Source organism: Falco punctatus (assembly GCF_963210335.1).
Source record: "Falco punctatus genome assembly, chromosome: 6".
Lineage (NCBI taxonomy): Eukaryota > Metazoa > Chordata > Aves > Falconiformes > Falconidae > Falco > Falco punctatus.
The window spans coordinates 38,882,194-38,909,431 of NC_137585.1; the positions used below are offsets into that span (position 1 = coordinate 38,882,194).

Sequence of the window (27,238 nt, forward strand, 5' to 3'; positions counted from 1 at the left end):
GGTGATTTTTCAACTCATGGGTGGTCAGGATCTACGAACTATCTAAAGGAGCCTGTATAAAGTATCCTTTTAAAAAATAAAAAGTTTATATTGCTAAATTTTAATTTATTATACAGGATTCTGCAACTCTACTACATAGCTAATGACTTCTGAACATCATGTGCCCAGATCTACAAGTTAGATTTGTCCTTTCCTCATTGTTACTTTAAGAGAATATTTTTGACTTGCTGAATCAAGGAATTTGAGTTTCCTTTATGATACTTCTGGATGAAAGTGCATGCTAAACTCTATCCTGGAAACTATTGATGATCTGTTATTAGCTGTATACCTAATAAAGACTCTTTATTGCTTGTAGTTTCAGTATACTAATATGTATATTGTATAATAGAGCCTGGAACAGGCAATAAATCTGTTTTAGTGTTCCATTTTACTTCAGAGGAAAGTTTGGCCTTTCAAATAATTTTATGTGTTGAATTATAAGTGTTGTTGGATACTATCTCAGAATTAGATGGTCATGCCGTACTTCTGATCCAGTACATCACTGCGCTGCCTGTTGTATTCTTTGTCATCTTGGTCTTGTTGCTGCAGTGTCAATCTTATTCTGTGTATGACTTTTTCTTTATTTTGTGATTATCTACAGTGGGAAGTAGCTGAGGTAGTTCTGGAAGTGTTTTACAAATTGCTGCGGGACTATGAACCTCAACTTGAAGACTTTGTGGACCAATATGTGGAGTTACAAGGTTAACTTGTTCATTTGTTCACTAACAAACAAAATCGTAACTTGATTTGCTCTCTTGCCTCTATCTTGTGGTCTTGTTTAGTAGTGCTAGTAGAGTTGGTAGAAAGCTAAACCAAGTCTTTAAGATAGGAAGACATTAAAAAATGTCCACATACTATTGGGACCTATGTTGCCGATTCATTAGGGCTTCATGTACACTGTCTCCTACCTCCCTAGCTCTACTAGGAGGATGACTTCTGTCTGTCTTGTGTAGCCGATATGATTGAAGAGCAGCATTTGACACTTAAAGAAACACCTTTGTTTTGGGCTTGTTTCTGTGGATTTCTTTGGTCTGTATCTAAATCACCGCTATTCATAGCATTAATTTAAAGGTGTCTGTGTATTTGATATAGCCTCTAATATAAATATTATTTATACATTAAATATTCAGAGGAGACAGTAGCAGTAGAATTATGATCCAAGTAATTTAGTTCTGTATAACTGTTCTCTAAAAGACCAAAGTAGATGGCAGTTGCCTCATTCTAGGAAATTTAAGGCTTATTTGGGCTGCAGATTTTTTTTAATGCAAAGTTTCTTCTCAAGATTGAATGCCATCCTTACGGCTGTGAATTTGTAGCAGTAGAGAGCTGTGAGAACTACTCCTTAAGTGAACAACTTTTAAGACATACCTCTCCAGTGAGCTTGCTTCAATCTGGGAGACCTGTGTGCTCTGTGCTTTGACAAACAATTCTTGACAGCTTAACTGGCTTGAGCAAGTTCTGTTGGTTTATTCCTGGCCTCAGCTAGTCCTTCAGTTTGTATGATTACATGATATATTGGAGAAATGGGTTAAAACTGATCTTTTTTACTAGATCCATTTCTTGAACTGATGCACTGTGTGGCTCCACAGTGGCACAGCACATCTATTGGTGTGTTGGGGAGCAGCACAGACATGGAACGAATGGAAGGGAGGAGGACACTGTTTAAGCTGATGCCAAAAGAAACTGCATCTTCATTCCCACTTGCATGCTAAAAAAGATTCTTAATGTTCACCTGCTTTTATCCACCATAGTTTACTAGGAGACTAGATAAATGAGAAACATTAGTCTTGACATTCCCTTTTTCTTGTTTCATGAGGGTCTTTGAGTTTTAGGCTAATAGTTTCATTTTTGCATATGTTGTTGCAACAGACATGCAAATATCTGTACACTATGAGCATTCGGGGTTCAGGGGACTGTCTGAGCTTTGATTTCTGGAAATGCTTTTTCCCCTCATCCCGGGTCTTCAAGCAGCTTTGGGGGGATGTACATTTTTTCTGGTTACTTCTCAGTCTTGCAAAACCATTTAATGTAGCTTCAGTTTGATATAAAGTCTGCATTAATTTGAATCCAAGGTCATGTCTACTTAGGGGAAGTCTGACTGGTTAAAGTTGAAGTTGGGCTATTAGATACTGAAAAGTAATGATAATTGCCATTACTACTTTTTCCAAAACTTAAAGGTTACCTAAATGGCTTATTTGTGAAGAAAACCTCTGAAGACTTTGTATGCAGTATGTTTCATCTGTTTAGGTGTTGATTACAACAACAACAGGAACTGTTACGTTTTGTAGCTCAGGCTAGCTTGAGTAATGGAAATCTTTTCTATTAATGTTAATTTTTTCCCCCCCTTCTCGTTTTAGGAGAAGAAATAATAGCATATAAACCACCTGGATTCAATTTGATGTATCATCTATTGAATGAGTCCCCAATGCTGGAACTGTCCCTTAGTTTGCTTGAAGAAGGGGTTAAGCAGCTTGATACTTATGCTCCGTTTCCTGGTATGTGCCTAGAATTTATTTTTCATGTGAAATTAAAATGCATACTAAGTAGGATTTAAAGCTGACATTGCATATCTTCAATTAGATGTTTCTCTTGCATATAAAACATATAAAAATGATGTTGGGCAGGGGGGAATTTTCCTAGCAGTAGACAACTGACAAGTTCTTTCTTGGTGCAGGGCTTGATAAACGAGGTTTATGAATGTAGGCTATTTAACTGCTCCTTTGTTTCTTGTGGTTTGTGCACTGCAGGGAAGAAGCATTTAGAGAAAGCTGTACAGTATTGCCTTGCACTTCTGGACTTAACCCTACAGAAAGAGAATCTTTTTATGGATTTGTTGCGGGAGAGCCACCTTTCTCTTATTGTCACGCCACTGGAGCAGCTGCTTCAAGGAATCAACCCTCGCACTAAAAAGGCCGATCACGTGGTGAATATTGCTAGGTGTGTGCAAAGTACTGGGAAGGGGGGAGTTTTGGAGGCACAGAAGTGTTTGGATCCTGATCCCTTCATTAGTTTTACTGACAAATGCTTCACTTTGCACAGAGCATCTCTGAAAATTTTGTGGTGGTGGGAGGTGTCTTCACAGGTGGTATGATCTATGTATTGTCAAGATTGGGATCTGTATTTGAAGTGTTTCTTTCTGAATTGTTTTTCCCCTCATGACTTCTTCCTGGTTGCCTTATGTGCAGTGATTTCCTTGCATACAATTTTCAGTTTGCCCCAGACTTTGTTATAGGATGGAAAAGTAAAACTTCATTTGGTTGCTATTGGTCACTTACATGTTTTACAGTTTGTCCCTTAGTTACTATATTAAAAGCATCAGGCTAGTAACCTGAAACTCCATTTCAAATGCAAGATTTCCACTTCCCACTGACACCTTATGTTACTGATCAATTTTATAATAACTTTACAGACAAACACTGATGAATAGTAGAATTTAGTGCATAAAAAAAGCAGTGATATTCTGACTGCACTAAAATATTAACTCTTTATATATGCTTTTGTCTTCCATTTATATTACTTTTTTCACGTAACAATAGTTGACATAGTTTTGAAAAAAGCATGCCTTTTAAGACTTTTTGAAATTGTTTTTAGTCTTTTCTATGTTGGGTACATGCAGTAGTTGATTTTAGCTAATTTTGGTCCTCAGTTACACTCATTTCTGCATGATGTGAAGGTATTTTCTCTGTGTTTCTTGGGTAAGCCTGTGACCAGTTGTTTTCAATGTCTGAGGCAGAGTTTTGATAAAGAATGGTGAAAATTCCAGGAGAGATTTATTATCCCTACTCGGCCTGCTACCTTCCTTTTGATGGAGGAGTGTGAAGTGCTTTGTGTATAGTGAAATTTTGTTTGTAGCTTTACTGTTATCTCATGTAGTTTGATTTGTAAACGCTTCTGTTCTAAATGTTGTTTAATTTCTAATCTGTTCATTACCATCTTGAAATAAAAGCAAAATTCTCAACAATTTCATTACAATAATCTTGTATTTCTGAAGGTATCTTTATCATGGAAACAGCAACCCTGAACTGGCTTTTGAAAGTGCCAAGATTTTATGCTGTATTTCCTGTAATTCCAACATCCAGATAAAGCTAGTGGGTGATTTCACACATGATCAAGTAAGTGCCAGTTTCTTTGGATCTGGAAAGAGAAAGTGGTGAAATACTGGTTCTCCATAATGTTACTTTAAAGGATAGATTTCTAGATCAAGTACATTAAAACTATATTTTGTCTTATATCTACCTACATCGAAAAAGTCTTTTACTGTGGCATTGTGAAAAGCCACTACTTCATTAATTGAAAAACAACCAGTATCATGAATGTTTTCGAGAAAGTAAAGGACAATATTCTTTGAGATACTGAGACCTTCCTGTGACTTTGTAGCCTTCAGCCTGTGAGGATAATTTAGCATATGTAACAACAGTAGATTTTTTTTCTGTTCAGAGGCTAATTGCTAACCTCTGCTTAGAACAGCTACAACTCTTAACTCCTGCTTATTAACGAGGTTATATAATTTTTATCTAGAACTTCTGTCAACTTATATGGAGGGAATTATGAAAGATACTGTTTTTAATATTCTTGAAATCCTTTTCATTTTCATCCTTCTGTTGTTGAATACAGAGTATTAGCCAGAAGCTGATGGCTGGGTTTGTGGAATGTTTGGACAATGAAGATGCAGAAGAATTAATTAATCCAGATGAGGGTATGTAAAAGGCTTCTTAAAAATGCCATTGTCTTTTGCGTAGAAAGAAATTGATGAAAGAGGTGAAGAAAAGTGCTTTCAAGTCAGAAAACCCTTTTCTTACATTGTTTTCTGTAGAACTGAACCTTTAACAAATGAAAAGCACCAATGCCTTGTTAAGATATGTCCACAGTGTGATAAGCCAACTACAAACTGAGTCTGTTTTCAGAAGACAAGTATTTAAACGTTGCTCTGGATGTATTGTTTAGAGCTGTATTAATAGTAATTTGAAGTTTTTGTCTTGTATCCCTTCATACTAATATAAGTTGATGCCTTAGCTTTGTTGTATTTAACTTGAAGGCTCTGAGGATTACTCTGTTAAATGGGTTTCCTCACTTCATTATTCACTTTTTTTTTTCCCTCTCCCTCCCCCCCAAATCAAGAGCTGGAGCCTGAAAAGAGGCGGGCACGAATCCATCATGAAACAAGAATCCATATTCTGAATCTTCTTATCACTTCTCTTGAGCGTAGTCCTCCCAGCCTTGCTCTGTATCTCTTGGGATATGAACTAAAGAAACCTGTCAGCACTACAAATCTACAAGATCCAGGTACGAAGAGGAAAAGTTGATCTGGCATTTAATCAATTCTGTTACCAGCCCTGAGAATATTTATTGCAAAATTCATGGGGAGAAGCAGTTTCCTTTAATGTTAAGAATAAGACAACAGGCCTTGTTCAAAGACTCAAAAACTAAATTAAAAGATATGTTGATGCTCAAATGCAGCATTTAAATAGCTTTAGGATCTGATCCTTTGTTTAAGTTAGATTTTGGAACAGGCTTGAAATTAGGGTTGCGGTGGAAAACGATAGTTTAGAAGTGAAGCATTAATTAATTTACTATTTTATGCAGTGTGGGTTGTGTTCACAGTACAAAGAATTTGATTTGATGATCCAAGAAGTACCTGTGTATGACAACAGGGGAGTCTACAAAGCAGGTTGTCACTTTGAACTGGTTATAGTAATTGACTACTATCCTGTCCCTCCTCAAACTCCTGATTAAAATCAGTTACAGGGAAGAAAACCAGTTTTGTTGTTTAACACTGTAGGATAAAACCTTTTAGAATATGTGGGTTTTCATTCTATTGCTAGACATATTAATATATGTATGAATAAATAGATGACAAGATGAACTTTGAAGCAAGAGAAGTGACATTTCTAAAGTTTCTGGAGTTGGTGAGAAAAATAGTGTGTTAGTATGTCTTGTTTGCCACCTCAGCTTCTAACTTGTATTCAGTACAAGACAGATATTGATAAACTTGAGCAAGTTCGGCACAGATGGTCAGGGGGCTGGAGTACTCAGCCTATGGAGAGAAGCTGAGGGAGTGGGACTTCTTCAGCCTGGAGAAGAGAAGGCTCTGGGGTGACCTAGCAGCAGTCTTTGAATACCTACAAAGCAGGGGTTAATGAGAGGATAAAGCCAGGCTCTTCAAAGGTGTGTGGCAGTGAGCATAAACTGAAACAGGAGAGACTCCAACTGCATATAGGAGAAACTTTTTCACCATGAAGACAGTGAAGCAGTGGAGTGGATTGGCCAGAGAGGTCACGCAGTCTCTATGCTTGGATCTTTTCAAGACCCAACTTTATAAATCCATGAACAATCTGCTCTGATAAGCATAACTGATCTGAGTGGGCGAGGCAGGCACTGGTGGCAACGCTAAGTTCTGTGGCTGAGCATTAGATCAAAGTGGACGGGGATGTTCCTGGCCTCAGGGAAACCCGAACAAGAACTGAGAACCCCACCAGGAGTCAGCAGATCTTGTGAGCGAGGCTGACGCAGCTTGGACATTCCCAGGAGAAACCATGGGAGGTTCAAATGGCCCTAGGGAATGCTAGCAACCAGGAGTGTTACCAAAAGGGCGGGCAAACAGAGCATGGTGTATCAGATAGGGCATGGAGTGGAAAGGTGATGGAACAGCTTATCCTGGAGGTCCTCTTTAAGCGTGTGCAGAAAAAGAAGGTTATCGGCAGTAGTCAGCACGGATTCACCAAGGGGAACTCCTACCTGGCCAACTTAAAAGCCTTCTGCGATGTAATGACTGGCTGGGGTAGGCGAGGGGAGAGCAGTGGATGTTGTCTACCTTGACCTCAGCAAGGCTTTTGGCACTGTCTGCCATAACACCCTCCCAGGTAAGCTCAGGCAGCGTGGGTTAGGTGAGTGGACAGTGAAACGGGCTGAGAACTGGCTGCATGGCAGAGCTCAGAGGGTTGTGAACAGCAGCGCAGAGTCTGGCTGGATTCATCAGTGACCTTCATGAAGGGTTGGAGCGTGCCCTGAGCAAGTTTGCTGATGATACAGAACCGGGAGGAGCGGCTGATCACCCCAGAAGGCTGCGCTGTCATTGAGCGGGGCCCGGACGGGCTGGAGAGTTGGGCAGAGAGGAAGCTCATGAAGTTGCACAAGGGCAAGCGTAGGTCCTGCGGCAGGGGAGGAATAACCCCAGGCACCAGCAGAGGCTGGGTTGACCTGCTAGAAGGCAGCTCTGTGGAGAAGGACATGGGAGTGCTGGTGGCCGGTGAGCTGCCCGTGTGGCCACGAAGGCCGCCGGGATCCTGGGGTGCGTCAGGCGGAGCGTGGCCAGCAAGTGGGGGGAGGTTGTCCTGTCCCTTCACCGTGCCCCGGTGAGGCTGCATCTGGAGGGCTGTGCCCAGTGCCGGGCTCCCCAGTTCAAGAGAGACGGGGAACTACTGGAGAGGGTGCAGCAGAGGGCTGCCCAGGGGATTAGGGACTGGAGCATCTCCCTGATGAGGAAAGGCCCAGAGAGCTGGGGCTGTTTAGCCTGGAGAAGACTGAGAGGGGACCTTGCCAATGCCTGCAGGTATCTTAAGGGCGAGTGTCAGGAGGATGGGGCCAGGCTCCGTTCAGCGGTGCCCAGCGACAGGACAAGGGGCAACGGGCACAAACCGCAACGCTGGGCGTTTCTTCTGAATACGAGGAAAAACTTGCTCGCTTTGAGGGTGACTGAGCACTGGAAGAGGCTGCCCAGGGCTGTTGTGGAGTCTTCTTCTCTGGAGACGTTCAGAACCCGCCTGGATGCCGTTCTGTGCCTTCATAGTTCAAAATGAAGGTAGTTAGGACCTGAATTTTATTTGGAAAAAAAAGAAGTCTTAAAGTTATTTGATAGATCAGAATGATGATAAAAAGATGCCAGCCTGTTTTTTTCATCTGCAAAGTAGCAGACTGTGTCTTGAATATTTTGAAATTCTGTGCGTTAAATCAGTGATAGGGGACTTTGTCTCAGAGCCATGAGAGAGCCTTGCACACCTCTTTGTGATTTATCCCATTAATAATGTGAAGAAATAATGACTATAACAGTTTGCTTTGAGATAATAATTTCCTACTACAGCATAAATTCCATGTGTCCAAACAGAGAAGGTGATTTCCCCTGTAAGAAATGCAGTTTTCAATGCCTTTACTGCTTCAGTACATCTTTCTGGTTTGATTAAAGAATTAATTGGCTAAAGGAAGGATGCAGAAAGACAGATTTTAACTTCAGTATTAAAATCTCCCTTGGTTGCAGTGTCAAGTGCCTTTAGGAGCATTAGTCGTAAAATGGCTGTAATTGTAAAATAAACACAGGATTTTAAAACTTCTCTTTGAAATTGTCAGATGAGTATCCAGGTAAAGTTTTAAGAGCAAGAATCAAATTTTCATTTGGTTCATGCAGAATATTAAAGAATCAATTGAATATTTTTTTAATAGAACTGAAGAGAAATTTCTTAAGTTTTGATTGCATAATTTATCCTACAGCATCTCAGAAGCCTACAGACTAAATATACATGTTTTCGTTAATTTTTTTCTGAAACACAGTTCCTTCTTTTATTTTAATTAACAGAAAAAACTTCACCAGATATTTTTGCTGCAGCTCTGTGGAGCAGTATAGTGCAGCACAATGTATCTGAACAATTTATTTTCTGTAATTCTGTGTACTAGCCTGTATTTGCTATGGAGGTAAGTAAGATCAAGAATGTAAGAAAGTATTTTTCTATTTTAAGGTGTCTTGGGTTGCCCACGGACTTGCCTTCATGCTATTTTGAACATACTGGAGAAGGGTACCGAAACAAGGAATGGACCTACAGCAGTTCAGGAATCTCCTCATCTTGCAGAACTCTGTTACCAGGTATTCAATGTATTTTCTGTTAGCATAGTATGCTCTAAGTAAAATTAGCTACTTCTTGGTTGGTGAATACCGATGATTGATGATTTCAATAATAATTTCATTTTTAACGTGCATTTGTCAGGTTTTTATATACATGGAACTCTTTCTATTCTACCTTCTTCTGAGTGAAAAAGTATTATCTTGTAGCAACACAGAATATAAAGAGTCTGTACTCATGTCAGAACTTGGAATAGGGATATATTTATAAAACTAATGTTCTAAATATTTTCGGTGAGCCTTTGAATCTGTTGTGATCATATGCCTTTTTTTGAAAAAAAAATTAAAACTGCCATTTGCCAGCATGTAAGTTAAAAAATAATCACAAATAAGCCAATAAAATTATCTTCTTTATTCTGTGGCAGTGAAAATGTAGGTATGTATGTCTGAAGGGGTGAGATGAGGAAGACCGGTGAATCAGATGTGTGTGCAAGGTAGCTGATGTTTGGCCTTAAATCATATAATCATATGGTTACATATCTGTATCATGTTGAAAGTCTGTGGAATCTAGGAAATATTTTAAACATTATTAAAAGTGAAAGAAGCCATACTGTTGAAGGAGGGGGTGTGTGTGTGGAAATAAATCACATTTCTGGTCTTGGTGAACCTGGAGTCTGAAATAGACACTAATTTTTAAGTGAGCTGAACACACAGAAAGGCTTATATAGTATCAAATTGTGGGCAAATAGCTGTTGCAATCATCCACCTGTTGATGGTCCTTTAATGTCATAATTCAACATTTGTTATAAATAACATGTTCAGCATTGGCATAAGCTGATGGAAAACTTGCTGTAAATAGAGGTAATTCGAAATGTACTTACTGTAAATAGAGGTGAAACAGTGTTATGTGTCTTTTGGTTTGGCCATTGGTTTGTTTTTAAAATAAATTCCATAAGTAGGTATCTGCTGTTTTTTATTATCAGGTGATCTATCAGTTGTGTGCATGCTCTGACACATCAGGTCCAACTATGAGGTATCTGAGGACCAGTCAGGATTTCTTGTTCACTCAGCTGCAGTATTTGCCGTTTTCTATCAAAGGTAATTTTTATGCTAAGATAAGATTGTGCGTGCTTAAAATTCAAGCAATTCATGCATCTTTTGACTCCCTAGGAATCACAGAAGCAGCATAGGTAACATTATTAAACTGAATTACTGCTTCTGCTAACCTTTTAATTCTGCAAAGGTTGAACTCTCCTATTTAGGAAGTTCAAATTTTTAGTGCTGAACTTTTGTAAAAGAGTGTTAGTTTTGGAATGGATCAAGTCTCCAGAAGCAAATCCTAATCTATTTCAATAATCACTGTAGTTTTGTTCGACTCTGCTAAAGAAAAAAAATTATATTTTTGGAAAGTGAGAATGCTAAGAACAACTGAGGGAATAGAAGTCTGTTGTAACCACTTCTGTCTTCCCTTCCTCTGAATAAAGTACTGATGGCATTAATTGGAAGTTAATAGATGTTTAATGTTTCAGCCCAACATTTCTCAGCTGTCTTACACTGAGTAAATGTACTTATTCACTTTATCAGATGCTTGACCACTAGTCCTTTGTTAAATGATAAGTAAACTTGGCATTTGAATACATGTATCCAGCATGGGTAAAGCACTTTAGATGACTCATATAACTTAAGAATCTAAACTAGATGAATATAGAATATGAAGATTCTTGGAGACCCATGTTCAAACTTATCAACTTTAATTAAAGTTATTGTTAATTTTGGGTAAATGTGTGATTATTTTCACTGAAATTCGAAGTGATCCTATTTGCTTATGAAGCACTGCATTCTCTGCAATGACTGTTAGAACCAGTTGTATACAGAGTTTTTTGTGTATGTGTATACTCTTAATTTAATGTATGTGTATGATTTGTTTTCACAATAGCCACATGTTCCATTTAATGGCTTTTGTCAGATCTCTCAGTCCTTTTGTCTTGTAAACAAATGGTGAGCAGATAATAAGTAATGACATCCTCTAAAAGTTTTCTCAAGTGAAAAATGCTTTCCTTGAAGTAGGTAATACTATTTGTGTTCAATTTTATAATTGTTTCCTTATCCCCACCCAGAACATGAGATTTCAATGCTGAACCAAATGTCTTGGCTGATGAAAACTGCAGCTATAGAAATGCGAGTGACATCGCTGAACCGTCAGCGCTCCCACACACAGAGACTGCTGCATCTGCTGCTTGATGACATGCCTGTGAAACCATACTTGGGTAAGAGGAATTTACTGTGAGAGTAAGCAAGCTGGAATAAATGAAAGTATGAGAGACTTTATTTGAATTCTTCCCTCTGTAAGACAGTTCATTTGTTGTATTGGGTCTGGAGTTGCCACTGGAGAGATAGGAAGAAAGGTGATGGTGGTTGTAGACTCCAAAGTTAAGTAAGTCAGGGCATCTTCTTGTTGTTGCTGATTTGTCTGCGTTTCATTTTTTAAGCATCTTCATGTATACGCTGATATAAAAAATAAACATTGTTTATGGGGTAAGAGAGGGGAATATAAAAAGAATAATTAAAATTATAAAGTTATTTATTTTGGGATGCTATCTATAGTTGTTACTGTGTAGAGAAGGTGGAGGGTCTTCCTTGGTAAATAGTTCTAGACAGAGTTTTCTCAGTCTTAACTTCTGTCTGTGTCACACATTTTCAACTCTCTCTCACAGAGGATAGTTAGCTACAGGTTCATTTGGCTTTTGACATAATATCACAAAAATGGTATTTCATCCCAGTGTGATGTAAAATGCAGTCTTAAATAAAAAGGCAAGATTTCAGAGTTTTATAACAGAGTAGAAGTGAATCAAGAGAAATGGAAACAGATGGCAATAAAACTCTTTACATGAAGAAAATAAACAGAATAACTGAAAGATACCATAATGGGCTGCAGCAGTATGGTGTTTTCGCTCACTTTTACAGGTTTGAACACTGTCTTTTCATAGTTGTGGAGATGTGAGTATGGGAAACCATGTCCAAATACCCTACTCATTTTACAGTGTTCATCCAGCTGTGTTATGCATACTGGAGGGCGGGGTGTCTTTTTAGGCATTTCTAGTACTGTCTAATCTGTATTTGATAATTGGCTAGTTTCTGTGAGATAAGTATTGTTTACATTTTATTAACAGTCAAGGCTATATTTATTTGTATTAGAAGACTTTGATGTGAAAGGTTTGTCAGTGTGTGTTGTCTCTGTCTTTTTCAGTATTAATAAAGTAGGTGGTATTTTTCACTTAGGCTTCTTTTTCTTTTTTTGGTTTATTTATTATGTTTCATTACATTCAGCTGATGGTGAGGGAGGATTGGAAGATGAAAGTCGATCAGTCAGTGGGTTTCTCCACTTTGACACTGCTTGCAAAGGTAAGCATTATATTATGGCTGTTGATTATTTCTCAGTAATGTTTTTCTCATCCTGAATGGGGGGAGGGCCACCTCTAGAAAGGACATTTTGAAAAAGAAAATATAGCCTTTATAAACAGCAGCAGTACATGGAACAATTTTGTTTGGGGGGGGGGATGTTGATGTAGATGGTTAGAGTGAGTGGAAAACACTGAACTGGAAAGGAAGTGAGAAGAGTCTGTTTAAGTATCTGTGGAAGGGCAGAATAGGAGGTGGCAGTCTATAGATTTACTGCTAAGAGTAGAAAGAGTTGCTAAGGCTGAACATGTATTTTCATGGCAAAGAATATAAAATCCAAGTAAGTAACTTCAGATTACTTAAAATGTTTCTAAGTTTCAACAAAAGACTGCATGGTTCTCATTGAAAATCAGCCTGCTTTGATTGAAAAGAAAAAATTAGAATCTTGTATTTGTAAATATTGGATTACATTCATACGTAACAGGAGAACAATAGAGTGTAACACAAGTTAAGAATTCAAGGCTCTAGAAAATCTTTTTAAGCCCCTTATATAGATTGATGGCAGTTTCTGAGGATTCAGTGTTTTCTTTTGAAACGTCACACATTTAAGATTTGGATTGACAAAGGTAAATTAGGCTCCTGTTGTCAGGGTGATTTTTGTTTTCCCCTTGATATTTCTGAATACAGTTTGAATTGATTTACATTTCCAGTACGCAGGAAGATCTTAAGTATCCTGGATTCAATTGACTTCAGTCAGGACATTCCAGAGCCTTTACAACTGGATTTTTTTGACCGGGTTCAGATTGAGCAAGTCATTGCTAACTGTGAACACAAGAACGCACGTGGACAAGTGGTTTGCAACGTCAAGGTATGCAGTGTTCTATATTCTCAAGTTGCATGTGGTATTTTATAGCTTAGTAATAATAATAATAATAATGACCATTGTATTAATGATACCTTGAAACTTGCTTTCACATAAAAAGTATAGCTGTTTCAGGTATGTGCATGATTTCTGCAGGTATTTTTTTTCTGTATTGCACACACTGATTTCTCATTTGCAGTAGACCATTTAAGACACTCCCAGTAAATATTTTCTATCTTAATGTTTTCCCCATCTTGGACACACAAGTGATACTGCAGATATGATATCTACCTTATGTATTTAATTGATCTCCAGTACGCAACTATGTAGTACTATATATGTGTACACAATTATGTACGTCGTGTACTGCAGTAGTTCTTAGAGGCTTTAAGATAGTGTCACATTGTGATGAGTACTTCACAAGTGTATGATAAATAGTCCTGAAAAACTTGTGGTCTGATAGACAAGGGACAGAGCAGGAGTGGAATGTAACATAAAGGTGATGTTAATGGTGATAGGAGTGCAGCTATTCCATTTTAGGAACCAGCTGTTCTGTACTGTAAAATGTATTTTAGGCTTGAGAGGAAACAAACCCTTCCTTCTGTGCAAGAGGACTATAGTGGAGATTGAAGAGGAAAGGGAGAGTGATGTTGTTAGAAGAGCTCATGAAAGGACAGAACAACTTAGGACTAGAAGGAAATGAGTGAGTGCAAAAAGAAGTGCAGTGATCGGGGAGAGAGACCAGACAGGTAAAAATACTGCCATTAGAGAATGAAGTATGGGAGAAACCCAAAAATGAGTAAAACTTACTTGAAACTTGGTCCTTCAGTTGCATCTGTCATTATGTAGCCATGCCCAAATATTTTTTAGGAGGGACAAATGTATCTTCCTTATCATTAAAGTTTCTTTTTTGATTTTTTTATTTCAGTACCTTCATAGAGTTCTGGTTGCAGAAGTCAATGCCCTTCAAGGAATGGCAGCAATAGGCCAGAGACCTTTACTTATGGAGGTAAGTACAGAAAAAGTAAACCACCGTTTGTGGTTGCTTTTGGTGGATTTCATATACTGTCAGGCAGTAAGCTTTATTATGAAAGCTTGTGGATTTGTGTCTTACTGTTGAGTTAGTAATTCCTGAAGGAAAAAAAACCAACAAAACAAAGACAGTAAAATTTGATAATTGCTGTTCTCTAAACAGCAGACCTGAAATCTGTTTTCTTTTTTCTTGAACCTTTTCCCTCCCTATTACTGATAACAATTGCACCCACTCCACGCTACAGAAAGCAGTAAGTACTGACGTCAAGTACAGTGTGCAGCAGCCAAATTTATCTTGCCTTTCTCTCACAGGGGTTGCCAATTTATTTCTCCTTTCTTCTACACAGCTGTAGTTTCAGTGAACTTGGAGCTTAATTATTTATGAAGGTTTCTGCCATCTTTTAAATATAGTTGAAATTGGCTAAATGGATTTGAAATTTGAAGGATGAAGAAGAAATGACAAACTAAAATGGGAAGAAAATGCACAAATAAACTTTTCATAGTTGTTTTTGTTTTGATTTTAAAGAGTATGTTAGAAAAGAATTTACTTGGTTAATTTTTTTTTTTTAGTTTTACTACAAACTTGAGATATTCGTGATGGAAAGGCTTTGTGGAAAGCAGCTCAGAAATGGATTGTCCTGTCTTGTTAAGATGATTAATAGCAGCTTGTTTCTGATAAGCTGAAGACTTCCCACCCCGCCCCCAGACTATTACTAATAGATAAAATTGTCATTTTGAAATCTATTTCATTAACTTCTTTTAGTATATTATAACTCAAATTTTTTGTTGTGGGTGTTCAGGAGATCAACACTATCCTGCAGTATGTCGTGGAGCGGAACAAGCTGCTGCAGTGCCTCCATGCTAAGAAGCATGCTTTAGAGTCGTGGAGACAATTGGTGGAAATAATACTCACTGCCTGCCCCCAAGATCTCATACAGGCTGAGGACAGACAACTGATTATCCGTGATCTGTTGCAGGATGTGCATGACAAGGTAACTCTATACTGGTAACCAACTCTATCAAACTTTGTTGTTATATATTTTTATGTGAAAGAGAAACTACTTTTCAAGTAGCATTCTTGATTGTAATAATAATAAAAAAAAAGTCTGTCTTTAGTATTCTTTTTTCCAATTGCTAATATGCTGAAGTCAGATGCACTGTGGACAGAGGGGATACTCTATACTTGCATAGCTACTGTTGAGCTATAAACCATATATTGAGAAATTTCAAAGACATCTCGGTATAATCCAGTATGATGGTAGTCTGGAAAGGGTATGTGAAAAGGAAATAGCCCATTTTGATGAGGAACACAGAAGAACTCACTGAAAGGATGCAGGCAAACAGTATTGCAGTTGCTAATTTATTGTCTTTTAGATGACTCACTGCAAATCCTACTGCTGCCTCTTTTGAAAAATGAAAGAGTTGAATGAAGCTTCATCATAGATAAATTGAAGATTTTACAATTGGAAGGTCATTTGGAAATGTGAGAGTTTGCTTTCTCTTAAAATATTTAATGTCTAGGTATTTTACTGCTGAGTTATAGTAATAATTTTTGAGACAGACTGGACAGTTACTACTGACTCAGCCATACTTAAAGACAAAAATTAATGAACGACCTTTATATTGTTTAGGGTATTGGACTTTTTTTTTGCTTTATTGTAAGAGTTAGGCTGTTTGTAGTTCTCCTGATTATACAAGTTGTGTTTAGAGAAATATTATGAAAATATGGTATTTTTCAAGCAAAAAGTAACCTTTTGGGGTTTTGTTATTTCCATTATTTTTTTTCTGTAGGAGTTACCTGAAACCTATTTTTAGTAGAGTGCTGGTTTTGTTTTTTATGTGAACAAAGCTGAAGAAAAAGGGAAACAAGGGAGGGGGCCTTTAGTAGCCAAAGGAATTTCTTTTTTTCCTAGAATCTTTACAGAGAAAAAAATTCAGACTGTGATTTTTTGTAACACTTCAGTGAAGATTTTTGTTAATGTGAGAAAAAAAATTGTTATTTTCTTTTGAAAATAATTGGACTACTATATTGAATGACTGTATTGCTTGAAAGGAAAGCTCCTTGAGTGTCAGTGATAAGGATAACAGGTTTACCTTTTAAATGATGAGGTGAACTAAAGAGTATGTGCTAACTTCTTGTTAGTGTTTCTGCACATTGTCTTAAATGCTGCTTTGATGCTCACCCCTTTGAGTTTTTTAAATTGTATCTTCACGTTTTTAATGGTCATAGTTTTCTTAAATAGCTGTAAAGCCAAGAGAATGTCAGTTGTTCCTTCCCTAACTTAGGTTTAGATATTTTACTAATAAGCAATTCATATCAGCACATTTCTTCCCTTTTCCCCATCCAGATTTAATTATCATCCTGCCTGTGATTTGTGTAAATAAAAACTAGAAGGCTAATATTCTTCTCAATTAAAATGTTTTCAACTCATCTTTCTGTACAAGTTTCTGACACTACTGATTTTGATGTGTTTTAAATGGTGTCATGTTAATGAAATCCTTATGCGTACATAAATTAAATAGTTGTGAGAGGCTAAATTAATTGCTTTAATGGCTCATGAAATCAGACAAGTTTTCTACCTTTTTTTTCTTTTTTTTTATTGCTTCGTTCTGTGTTAAGATCCTTGATGATGATGCAGCTCAGGAGTTGATGCCAGTGGTGGCAGGGGCTGTGTTCACCCTGACTGCCCACCTGAGCCAGTCCGTGAAAACAGAGCAGAAACAACCGCTTGCACTTCCTATGACGGGACAGTCCCAATATGTCTTGATGCTGGATGGTTCTTTTACCTCATCACCTGGCTCTGAGAACATATCCACGGGTTTTGCTTCTATTGGTGACTCCTCCCTCCACATCATCTTAAAAAAGCTGCTGGATTTCATTTTGAAAACAGGTGTGTTGTCCTTTGCAGTGCATGTGTGGGAATTCCAACCACCAAGAGTAAAAAGATGGTCTGAGCTGCTTCTTGTTAGTGCAATGAAGATTTTTATTTTACAGTCTTGTTGAGCTTACATGATTAATATACATTGAAGTCATGTTACTAACAAGAATAAAGTCATACTGTTTCTTTTAGCTGAACAACAAGCAGCAGAGAGACATGTAAATGACTGTGAAGGGAATTCCATATTGCCACTTTTTGGGAGGAGCATAAACTTGCTGAATTTACTAATAAATACACTTTTATGCAAACAGTAGAACTCTGACTTAAGAAATCTAGTTGTTTCATTTATTTCTTCCAGGACTGCCATAGGAAGGTTAAATTAAGTGCCAGTGGAAGATGGCATTACAGAATTCACATCTGTTTGGTTTTAAATGTGAATGTTTCTTGTTAACAGGTGGCGGCTTCCAGAGAGTGAGGACGCACCTTTATGGATCATTGCTTTATTATTTACAGATTGCCCAGAGACCAGATGAACCAGACACTTTAGAAGCAGGTATTGTCCAACTGTATTATGGAGAAGAGCAAAATAACCCCTGTTATTAAACCCTGAGTGGTACAGTTTCTGCATGCTGAATTGTCTTCTGGAAATAGAATTGTGTAGATAGAAAACATCTTACTCTAAGAGCCTCTGAAATTAGCTATTTATGCTAAAAGATGCAAATCATCCTCTGTCCTGACCTGCCTAGCTACATAGGCATTCAAAATGTATTGTTCTGGATGAGGACATCAAATTTCTGACCTCCAGCACTAAAGAAGATATTTCATTTGTGTCCATTTTAAAGCTATGCATCATAGCTACAAAATTGTCAAAGGACTGGAGATTACTTGTAACTAACTGTTCCCAGGTAGGTCCGACTGTAGAAATATTGCCTTCTCATCTCTATGATTGTTCATACCACAGTGATCCTGTTTAAAAGAACTACCACAATAAACCCAAAGATTATTTCATATTTTTGTGTTCCTTTAGCTGAAGACTACGAAGGGGAAAACAAACAAACAAGCAAACAAAAAAATATCACTCCCACCCCCAAAAAAATAAGCAAAAAAAATAAGCCAGCCAGAGTTGCTGCTTAACCAAGAGAGCTTATGGTAAATACCACATTCTCTCTGATAATGGCTTAAATACTTGATTCATCAGTGTTTCTAATAATTATTTAATCTTAGAGCTTGGATAAGGATTGAAAAAGAAACTTGAGGCTAGTAACTGTGCATGCAGACCCCTACTGCTATGTGTCAGCATTTTGAGCTACAGTAGTAAAAAACATACCTATGAATTTGTTAGAACCCCTTTGTAGTTTATAATTATCTGGCTTTGGATTCAGCCCTTTCCCACTTAAGTCACCTTTTTTACTTCCCTCAAACTGAATGTTTTGGTCCCAGTGAGAGTTCTTAGGCCTAATAGATCTTCTATGTTACATGTACTGAATCTTAGAATTATTCTAAGCATACTGTTTACAAGGGCGGTGTATGTATACAGGCACATACCTTTTTTGTTCTGGCTGGTTTGTGTGTGATACTCAGGAAAGAATGGATTTGTAGGAAAACATTTGTGCTTCAACTGAAAACCTCAGTCCATTGTTTGGGGCATTTCAGTTGCAAGGAAGGGAGAATGCCCTGAAGGATGTAGCCTTGGCTGTACTGTTGATAAGCTAAATGCTAAGCTGCCGATCTTTGCATTTTTCATTTTGTGTTTTATTTGCATTTTTACAGCTCAAAAAACAATGTGGGAACGTCTGACAGCTCCTGAAGATGTGTTTAGTAAACTGCAACGGGAAAACATGGCAACTATTGAGACTTATGGGGCAGCTCTCATGGAGGTGGTCTGTCGTGATGCTTGTGATGGTCATGAGATAGGCCGGGTAAATAAATCTACTCCTTTGCAATCACTGTTGTTTTAAAGAGCATTTCAGTGCTGTGCAGAGAGGGGAAATTTCATGAGGTAGAACTAGAACATTTTTGTAGATACTTAATCCCTTTCATGTTTTTGTCCTCCCCCTCATCCTTCAAGCTGTTGAAAGCAGGGGCATACATGCATATTATTTACTTATTACAACTCAAAAAAGTTGTGTGTCCTATTGTTTAAAATTAAAGTTAGCAAGCAGTGCTGCAAAAAATTGTAGGTGTGAACTACTGTGGCATTTATTTGTTCGTATTTTTAAATCATAGTCTTACTGGTTTATTTTCTTACTCTGAGGCGGTTTGGTGACCAGGAAGAAATAACTTCTGGAAATAACTTCAGTAGACAGGAATCTAGTCAGAATGCAAACTAGTTTGAAATAGTAATAGTGTTTGTAGTAATACTTCATGAAAATATTTTAGCATAGTTATTGGTCAACAATATCAGTAGTATTTTGTTAAAGAATAATAAAGATAATTGGCTCATACTATACTAAAGAGTCAGGAAATCTTAAAGGACTTCATATAAAGAATTGCAATTGTAGTGCAGAAATGCATTCTGCTTTTAAGCTAAGCAGCTGCTTCGAACAACTTCTTTTCATATTTCTATGTATTTGTTAAAAATCTCATTGATCTCATAGATTTAATATTTTTTTCTTCCCCCATCCCAGATGCTGGCATTGGCTTTGCTTGATCGTATCATTTCAGTAGACAAGCAGCAGCAGTGGCTGTTGTATCTGTCCAATAGTGGTTACCTGAAAGTGCTTGTGGATAGCCTAGCAGATGATGATCTGACTCTTCAGAGCTTGCTCACACCTCAGCCCCCTTTACTTAAAGCGCTGTACACCTATGAGTCCAAAATGGTAATAGCACTTCAGAAATGATTTTGTGGCATGGTGGTGGGATTTTTTTTATTAAATAAAAGTTGTTTGAATAGACTTCACATTGATTGTACTCAGAGATATTTTACTAAAATAACAGTACTTGAAATTATGCTAAAATCAAGAGAAAATAATAGTTGTAAGTTTCATCATGGATCCCCAATATTACCCTTCTCTGCTCTTCTCTAGGCATTCCTCACTAGAGTAGCTAAAAGTCAGCAAGGGGCATTGGAGCTGTTGCGGTCTGGAGTGATTGTGAGGCTGGCACAGTGTCAAGTATATGACATGCGACCTGAAACAGACCATCAGGGGTAAGTGTTGGTTCCCTAGATGATTTTGAAATTGTAAGGTAGTCTTGGAAGCATATGGTATCTTCTTACAGCCACAAGTCTTGAGTAAATAATTTGTGGGTTTATTCTCTGTGTGTGTGTGTGTGTATGTTTCTTTAACCTCTCAGTTCAGTTTAAAACTACCTTCTATTGAGAGAAAATTTCAAATAAGTGGGTGTGAAGTTGTACTTCTATGCCCAGTTACTTTAGACTATATGAAAATTTCTTTGTTTGATACTTTAGATAGGAACGGTCTATGGAGGAGGATGATGATGATGATGATGATGATTATTATTAAATAATTTAGACTATAATGTTTGAAAACCAGCCTACACTTTAAACTTATTTTTGGGGGCTTTGCAGTTGGTGAACAAAAAGTGTGAAGTTCATCCTCCCCCATAAGGCAGTAATGAGAGAGCAGTGAAGCAAATGTTTCAGAAATACTTTATGATGTGGTTAAAAAAAAAAAAAGTCAGTTATATGTTGCTTGACAAGTTTCCTGATGTGTTGCCATGTTATTAGTCATTGTGAGGTGACTAAGAGATCTCAGAGAAGGAAATTGCATATTAGGGGAAATCACCCTAGCTGATTTCAAACCTTGATCCTTGCTTTAAATTTACAGTTCTTGGTGACATACTGCAGGTTCAAACACTTTGGAAAAATTTAAGACTTCAACAAGTACTGTGTTTAAAAGTGCCAAATAGATGTATCATATAATTGTAAGATTATATGAAACCTACAGGGCATTTGTAGAGGATTATATTTATTAGCTGCTTTAGAATTAAGCACACCTCTTCTTAAAATATTTGGGAATATTTAGTTTTATATGTAAGTAAAGGAAACGTCATATTTCTGCAACAAAGTAATCTGATTTAATATGGTATAGTACAAAGAAGTAATTTTCTCTGCTTAGAGAAAATGTCTCATAGCAGCTTTCTAGGTAAATTGCAGCAGGTGTATCATAAATTTGTTGCTTTTCCAATAAAAACTCGGTTCAAGTACAAAGCTATTACTGAAATATGAATGTTTCCATGTTCTTGAGGGTGATTGTGTGTTGAGGCTCTGCCTCACTATTCGGCTTCACTTTTCTTGCACTGTTTTTATCTTTTTATCTTTATCTTTCTTCCTTTTTAAACCTGTTAAGAATCTATGGAATGAGAGATCCACCGGTCTTCATTCCTGCTCCAGTGGAACGTTATCGCCAGATTCTTCTTCCAGCTCTTCAACTGTGCCAAGTGATCCTCACATCCAGCATGGCACAACACCTGCAGGCAGCAGGACAGGCAAGTTCCAAAACATGCTGGAGTAGCACTGCTACTGCTCATTCAAAGAAATTATGTGTCCTTTTGCTCTGAGAGTAAGCTTTTTCTAAAATACTATCCTCACTGGTATGGGAGATCACTTTAAGATTCTCCAGAAGTAAAAGCATTGCTTTTTCCTCTGCTCACTGCTAAATTTTTAGTCGTTCATATTTTCCCTTTTCTTTTTGTGGTACAGGTTTTGCAGTTTCTAATTTCCCATTCAGATACTATCCAGGCAATCCTGAGGTGTCAAGATGTTAGTGTTGGATCTCTCCAGGAGCTGGCTTCCTTGACAGGAATAATCAGCAAGGCAGCTTTGCCTGGTAGGAACTGTAGTTTTGAAGTCTTGTAGCCACATCTGCATGAATCTCGGGCTTGGTTTTCTATAAAGAAATAGTAAGATAAGATATGTAAGGGAATACCTACTACAGTACAGAATTTTCTTGACATGTAGAGCTCTGGGAAAAATAAAGAAATGTCAAATAATTGTTCTTGAACTAAGTATGGTAGATTTGCAGTGGACACAGTGCCCTTATCCATATGCATTTGACTTCCCGTTTTCTTTTAGCTACCTGACAGTAAGTACTTTTTGTCTTTGAGATGACTTGCACATAGTATTGTTCAAAGTGCATGTGGTATCTTCAAAAAGAATATTCATTCAGCAGATTCTGTGACTAAGGAAATGAAGGCTGACAATTATTTGCATACTTGTATCTTTGTTAATGTCTTACCCATTTTTATTTATTTAAAAAAGGAAGTTTCTGTGGAGAAGCACTGTGGATTAGCATACTGACACTTCTTTTGGGTGACTTATCTTCACAGAGGACTAATAATTACTGTGATGGATATAGAGATTACTTCTGCATGCTAGAAAACTTGCTTACTATTTCAAAATAACTTCTCTATTTTGATTTAATGGCTGGCTGTTCAGGAGAGATGTCTGCCTACAATAGAAAGGAGTTGTAGGTTGAACCCAAACGTTTATTTGCTTACAGTATACTGAGCTTTGCACAACAGCTGCAATTTACAGGCTAACCTCCCTTCCTCCCCCCGCCCCCCCCCCCCTTTTAATTACTTAGCAGAACAGTAAGCTACATGCTGTCACGCATCTCCTAGTAGCTGCATTCCTATTTGGGTGTTTTCCTCCAACAGTGTGCAAAATCTGAGTTGTTACATTTGGCTGAAATTTTTCTAATCAGTGCTTGTATTTTAATGTGCATACTGCATAAATCTGGTTTATTTAAAAAACATGAAAACAAACCCCAGTTAATTTAATGGCTGCATCTCTTACCAGGAGTGCTAAGTGAGCTGGACATGGATGTTAATGAAGGGACGCAGATGGAGCTACAAGGACATATAGGCCGATTTCAGGTAGTGAAGTTGTATATTTAACACTGGTCCTTTTAGATTTGTTGTTAGATGGGCTTCCTCTTGGCTTTTTACTCTGACTAGTAGCAGTTATGAAAGGGATGTTTTCCACCATTAAGAAGAATATGTGGTAGTTTGTTTTTTTGGGGGGGAGATGGAGGTGGTTTGTGTGTGAGTGCGGTGGTTTATGTGGCATGTGGTTTTGGTGGTTTGTTTCTTTTGGGTTGGGTTTTTTTTGTTTGTGTCACGTGCCCCTCTCCCCCAGTTGAAAAGATAACGTTTGGTAACATCAGGGTTGCATCAGGGACTTTGTGTCCCTCCCTAGCTTAGGATTTACCTTATGTGGAGAAGAAGAATTTGAGGTCAGCAGCAAAGCAGGTCAAGTAATGCAGAAATACTCTGTTACCACTTTTGCCACAAGCATGTCTCCAGCTCAACAACTGGAGTATCAGACATGCTAGTGTTTTATTTCCTCCTTGTTTAAAAATAACCCTGACTTAGAAATCAGAATGAAAGCCAAGATAAACTAAGTCTTGCTCAACAGCTATCACTGCAGACCTCTTTACAGCTCAGCATCCAGCATCCATCAATGTTCCTGAAGCTTTGTGGTCCATGTGAACAAGGACTTTCATAAGGAAATATTTCATTGAAAACTATCTGTAGAAGGGGCTGCCCTATCAAATATTTCTGTTTGCAAGAGGAGTGTTCTCTGTACACTTTGACAGAACTGTAAGGCTCACCAGCCCGGCAAAGTACCAAGCTGTAAATGAATGCTGTAATGCTGGGATACTTGGTATTCTGCTGCATCATGCCAGCAAGAAATTCCCATGGGAAAGCAGAAAGGTTGTTTTGTGTTGTTTTTGTTATAAGGTGTTTTAATTAGGTAGTTGGAAAACTGACCTGTTCTGACCAAAACTGTGTGAATCAGTCAGCTTTTTCTGTAATTTTTCTCTCTAGTTTGTCCTGTTATTTTCATCCAGTAATAAAAGGATTTAAGTGGTCTACTCTTCCCCAAAAGTAATTACAAAAAGATCTTTAATCTTTGATAAGTCTTTTTGCCTTTCCACACAAAATTGACTTACAGTCTGAGGCACTTTGGTGATCTTAACAGCCACATGTAAACTAAAAACACATTTATTGATTGTTACTTCTGTTTATAAAACTATTGAATTGGTTTTCGCACTCTACTTTTATGGAGGTTATTATCTTCATATCCAGATTTTGTTAGTTTGTCTACATAGGTAAAGTTGTTTTAAGTGGGAAAGGGTAAACCTAAACTGTTATTGATGCTAGTGAGTATAATAGTCTGGAAGAGACGTGAGATAAAGTTATGCACTTTTGAATTGCATTCATTTCTCAAGGAACTGTTTTAGGGTGCCATTAGTTTTTATATCTGGGTTAAAATATTTTGTGTTTTACAACTTCTAGCACTTTGTAAAAAAATTTACCTGCATTGCTGTCTTGCTGTTGTGTTTTAAGGGATAGGTATCACTTAAGTGAAAAGAATTGTGCATTTCATTTGTCGAGATACTAATTAAAATGTTCATTTCTTACGGCAGCGCCAGTGCTTAGGACTTCTGAGTCGGTTTGGTGGTTCAGACAGACTACGTCAGTTTAAACTGCAAGATGATAATGCAGAGGGAGACAGAGTGAACAGAAGGGATGAAATAGAGTTGGCCATGCAACAGGTAAGGACACAAGAAGCTGCTAGAACCTTCAGTCTCAAGTTGTGACATTCTTCCTGCTGCACAGATTTGTTTAGCTTTGTTGTACTTCCATATGCTAGCGGTAACACTCTACACTGTTTTTAGTTTGGTATAGGATCCCACGTTTTATTTCTATTTAAAGTAAACCTTGAAAATGTGGTTACTTAAATTTGCATTAGCAACCATTATTATTTTGGGGAAAAAATGCCATGAACTTCGAAACCTTAAATTGATCAGCAATTTTCAAAATGAAGGGGGGACTTAAAATTGACCAGAAATTTTAACTAGCAGGTTTGGGAAAGAGGCAAGGTTGCAAGTCCTAGACCTGAAATAGAAAAGAGGCTATACCTGATCAGAAAAGAGAATCATCACATTCTGGTGAAGAGAGAGGGAGCAAAACATGTTGTTTATTGACATTTATCTATTTAAAATTTAATGCTCCAAAGCCTGTAGGTATTGTAACTGACATGTTGTCATTTTTTTTTTGGCAGATCTGTGCAAACGTGATGGAATACTGTGAGTCACTTATGTTGCAAAGCGCCCCCAGTTTTCAGCACGCTGTTTGTCTGTTTACTCCTAGCCTGTCAGAATCAACCAACCGAGATGGGCCTCGTCAGGGTGAGACTTTTGGCTTGCTATTTCATGAGACTGAATGATGTGACATTTGGGCTAGGAGGAAATAATGAACCAGAGGCTGTAGTTTCACATACACTTTAAGTCACTTTGTGCCAGTACTGTAGCTGCCCATTTTCTAATTCTAGCACACATGCTTGCACAGCCTTGAACTGAGCCAAATCAGGAAACTAATCTGAGTTAAAACAAACGTGACCAAAAAATCTTTTTTAATTCACTTCCCATGGCAGCCTCAGAATCGCAAACGTCAGAAACAAATGTGTAGGTAAATAAGGAGCACAAGACAGGGGAAGGTGAGGTTATTTTTTTTTTTCCATAGAACCTCATTTATGGCATGCAAGACTTGTTTAGATGCTGACTGGAACTCTTCATTATGCCACATGGAAAGAGTTCAGTGTGCTATTATGCAGCTAAGCATTTAAAATATTTAAATAGTAAGTCTTCTGGTCTAGTTACATTTCGTGTGTACTGTACTATGCTGACTACCTTCTAGTACGGCAGTCACAGAACTTTTGCCTAGACTTTCACTTGCATTACTTCTGACACAGAAGCATAAAATGCACACTTGCCAGCTCTTTCACGTCTTTCACTACTTTATTGACAGAGAGCATACCTTATTGATTTCCTGTTCTTTTTTTTGTTTTGTTTTTAAAATTTGTTATAACTTTTCATCACCTTTTCTAGATACACAAGCACCGGTGGTCCCATACTGGCATTTGCCTGGCTTGGGCATTATCATATACCTGCTGAAACAGAGCACTAGTGATTTCTTCAGCTATTATGATAGCCATCGTCAGAGTGTTAACAAACTGCAGAATGTGGAACAGCTCCCACCAGATGAAATAAAAGAGGTAATAGTTCTTCTGACTGTATTGCTTGTAACTTAGACATAGCTGTAACAGAGACTCCAAAGCATCTTAGATGAGTAAATAGTTCCAGTTCTTGTGCATATTCCTCTCTACTGTTGATGGAGGGGTCCATAAAATGAGTGACCTAAAACTTTATGGAAGATACTGGGATTAACTTTGTAAAAGTTGTGATTTTCATTACAGTTGCTTGGGGATACGTTTTATTTCTCTGTTTTTTGGTCAGCAAGGTTATGCAAATTCAAAATAGAGAGCGCAGTTTTGAAGAAATAGCAGCTGAGAAGGAAGTTCTAGATATTGATAAGTAATTTTATTTGCTTATTTCTTTTGATGTTCTGTGACTTGCTACAGTCTTATTCTTTTTCCTCTTCTTATCACAGCTGTGTCAGTCAGTTATGCCAGCTGGGGTTGACAAAATCTCCACTTCCCAAAAATACGTTTTGGCAAGGCGACGCCTGGTGAAGCTAATAAACAACCGAGCCAAGCTGCTTTCTCTCTGTTCTTGTATCCTTCTAAAATTAAAATGAGTCCCAAGGTGATGCTCCAGAAAAGCAGAATATTAGGAACAGGTTCTCTTTACCTAGATTTCTGACCATTTCAAACAACACTTTTTGCAAAAAGGATATTTGAAGAACTGAGAATTAAATTATTAGAGGGTATTGTTCTGCTATTGTCAGAATGTTAGCATTTTCAAGTTGGTAATTCTCATCATGGAGACTCTGCTATGACTTTCTACATAATAATGGAGGAGTTATTACTACAGCCCAACTCTTCAGTATCCAGACCCGCTAAACATTTGTATATGTACAAGTGTGGTGGAAGAAATATCTTGAAAAATAATTTTGAGGTGCCTATCAGAGCAACTGGGTTTTCCAGTCTTACAGTGAACCTTGCATAAACCTTATGTTATAAACACGAGTAATTCCATGGAAATAACTAGTCACGCATAAAATAGTCTGCAGCAGATGAAAATTTCCTCTGAAACCTACTTTGGGAAAGATGTGCTCTTGCAGACCTACCTGTTGTAACTTAAGATGTTACTGCTATCCCCAGCTTTATAACCTCTGCTTTAATCCACTGTCTCTGCAACTGAGCTGTCATTACAAATCCCATGAGCATTCATACTCTGCTCTGGTGCAGAGTGCTGGTTTAAAGCTCCT

At 37.7% G+C, this 27,238-nt stretch overlaps 1 protein-coding gene across 1 annotated transcript in view; it reads left to right on the plus strand.

Moving 5' to 3' along the window:
- Positions 1–27,238, plus strand: part of NUP205 (nucleoporin 205) — a 52,852-nt gene that overhangs the window by 23,112 nt on the left and 2,502 nt on the right. The window contains exons 16-40 of the mRNA XM_080393240.1: positions 641–740; positions 2,397–2,534; positions 2,787–2,976; positions 4,031–4,151; positions 4,654–4,735; positions 5,158–5,322; positions 8,766–8,890; positions 9,850–9,964; positions 10,984–11,133; positions 12,194–12,268; positions 12,976–13,133; positions 14,056–14,136; positions 14,960–15,151; positions 16,780–17,050; positions 17,493–17,591; positions 18,809–18,957; positions 19,666–19,857; positions 20,065–20,186; positions 21,349–21,487; positions 21,702–21,828; positions 22,800–22,876; positions 24,433–24,561; positions 25,071–25,197; positions 25,897–26,063; positions 26,459–26,582. Of these exons, the coding sequence (XP_080249366.1) occupies positions 641–740; positions 2,397–2,534; positions 2,787–2,976; positions 4,031–4,151; positions 4,654–4,735; positions 5,158–5,322; positions 8,766–8,890; positions 9,850–9,964; positions 10,984–11,133; positions 12,194–12,268; positions 12,976–13,133; positions 14,056–14,136; positions 14,960–15,151; positions 16,780–17,050; positions 17,493–17,591; positions 18,809–18,957; positions 19,666–19,857; positions 20,065–20,186; positions 21,349–21,487; positions 21,702–21,828; positions 22,800–22,876; positions 24,433–24,561; positions 25,071–25,197; positions 25,897–26,063; positions 26,459–26,582 (3,415 nt within the window). The remainder of the gene's footprint in view (positions 1–640; positions 741–2,396; positions 2,535–2,786; positions 2,977–4,030; positions 4,152–4,653; positions 4,736–5,157; positions 5,323–8,765; positions 8,891–9,849; positions 9,965–10,983; positions 11,134–12,193; positions 12,269–12,975; positions 13,134–14,055; positions 14,137–14,959; positions 15,152–16,779; positions 17,051–17,492; positions 17,592–18,808; positions 18,958–19,665; positions 19,858–20,064; positions 20,187–21,348; positions 21,488–21,701; positions 21,829–22,799; positions 22,877–24,432; positions 24,562–25,070; positions 25,198–25,896; positions 26,064–26,458; positions 26,583–27,238) is intronic.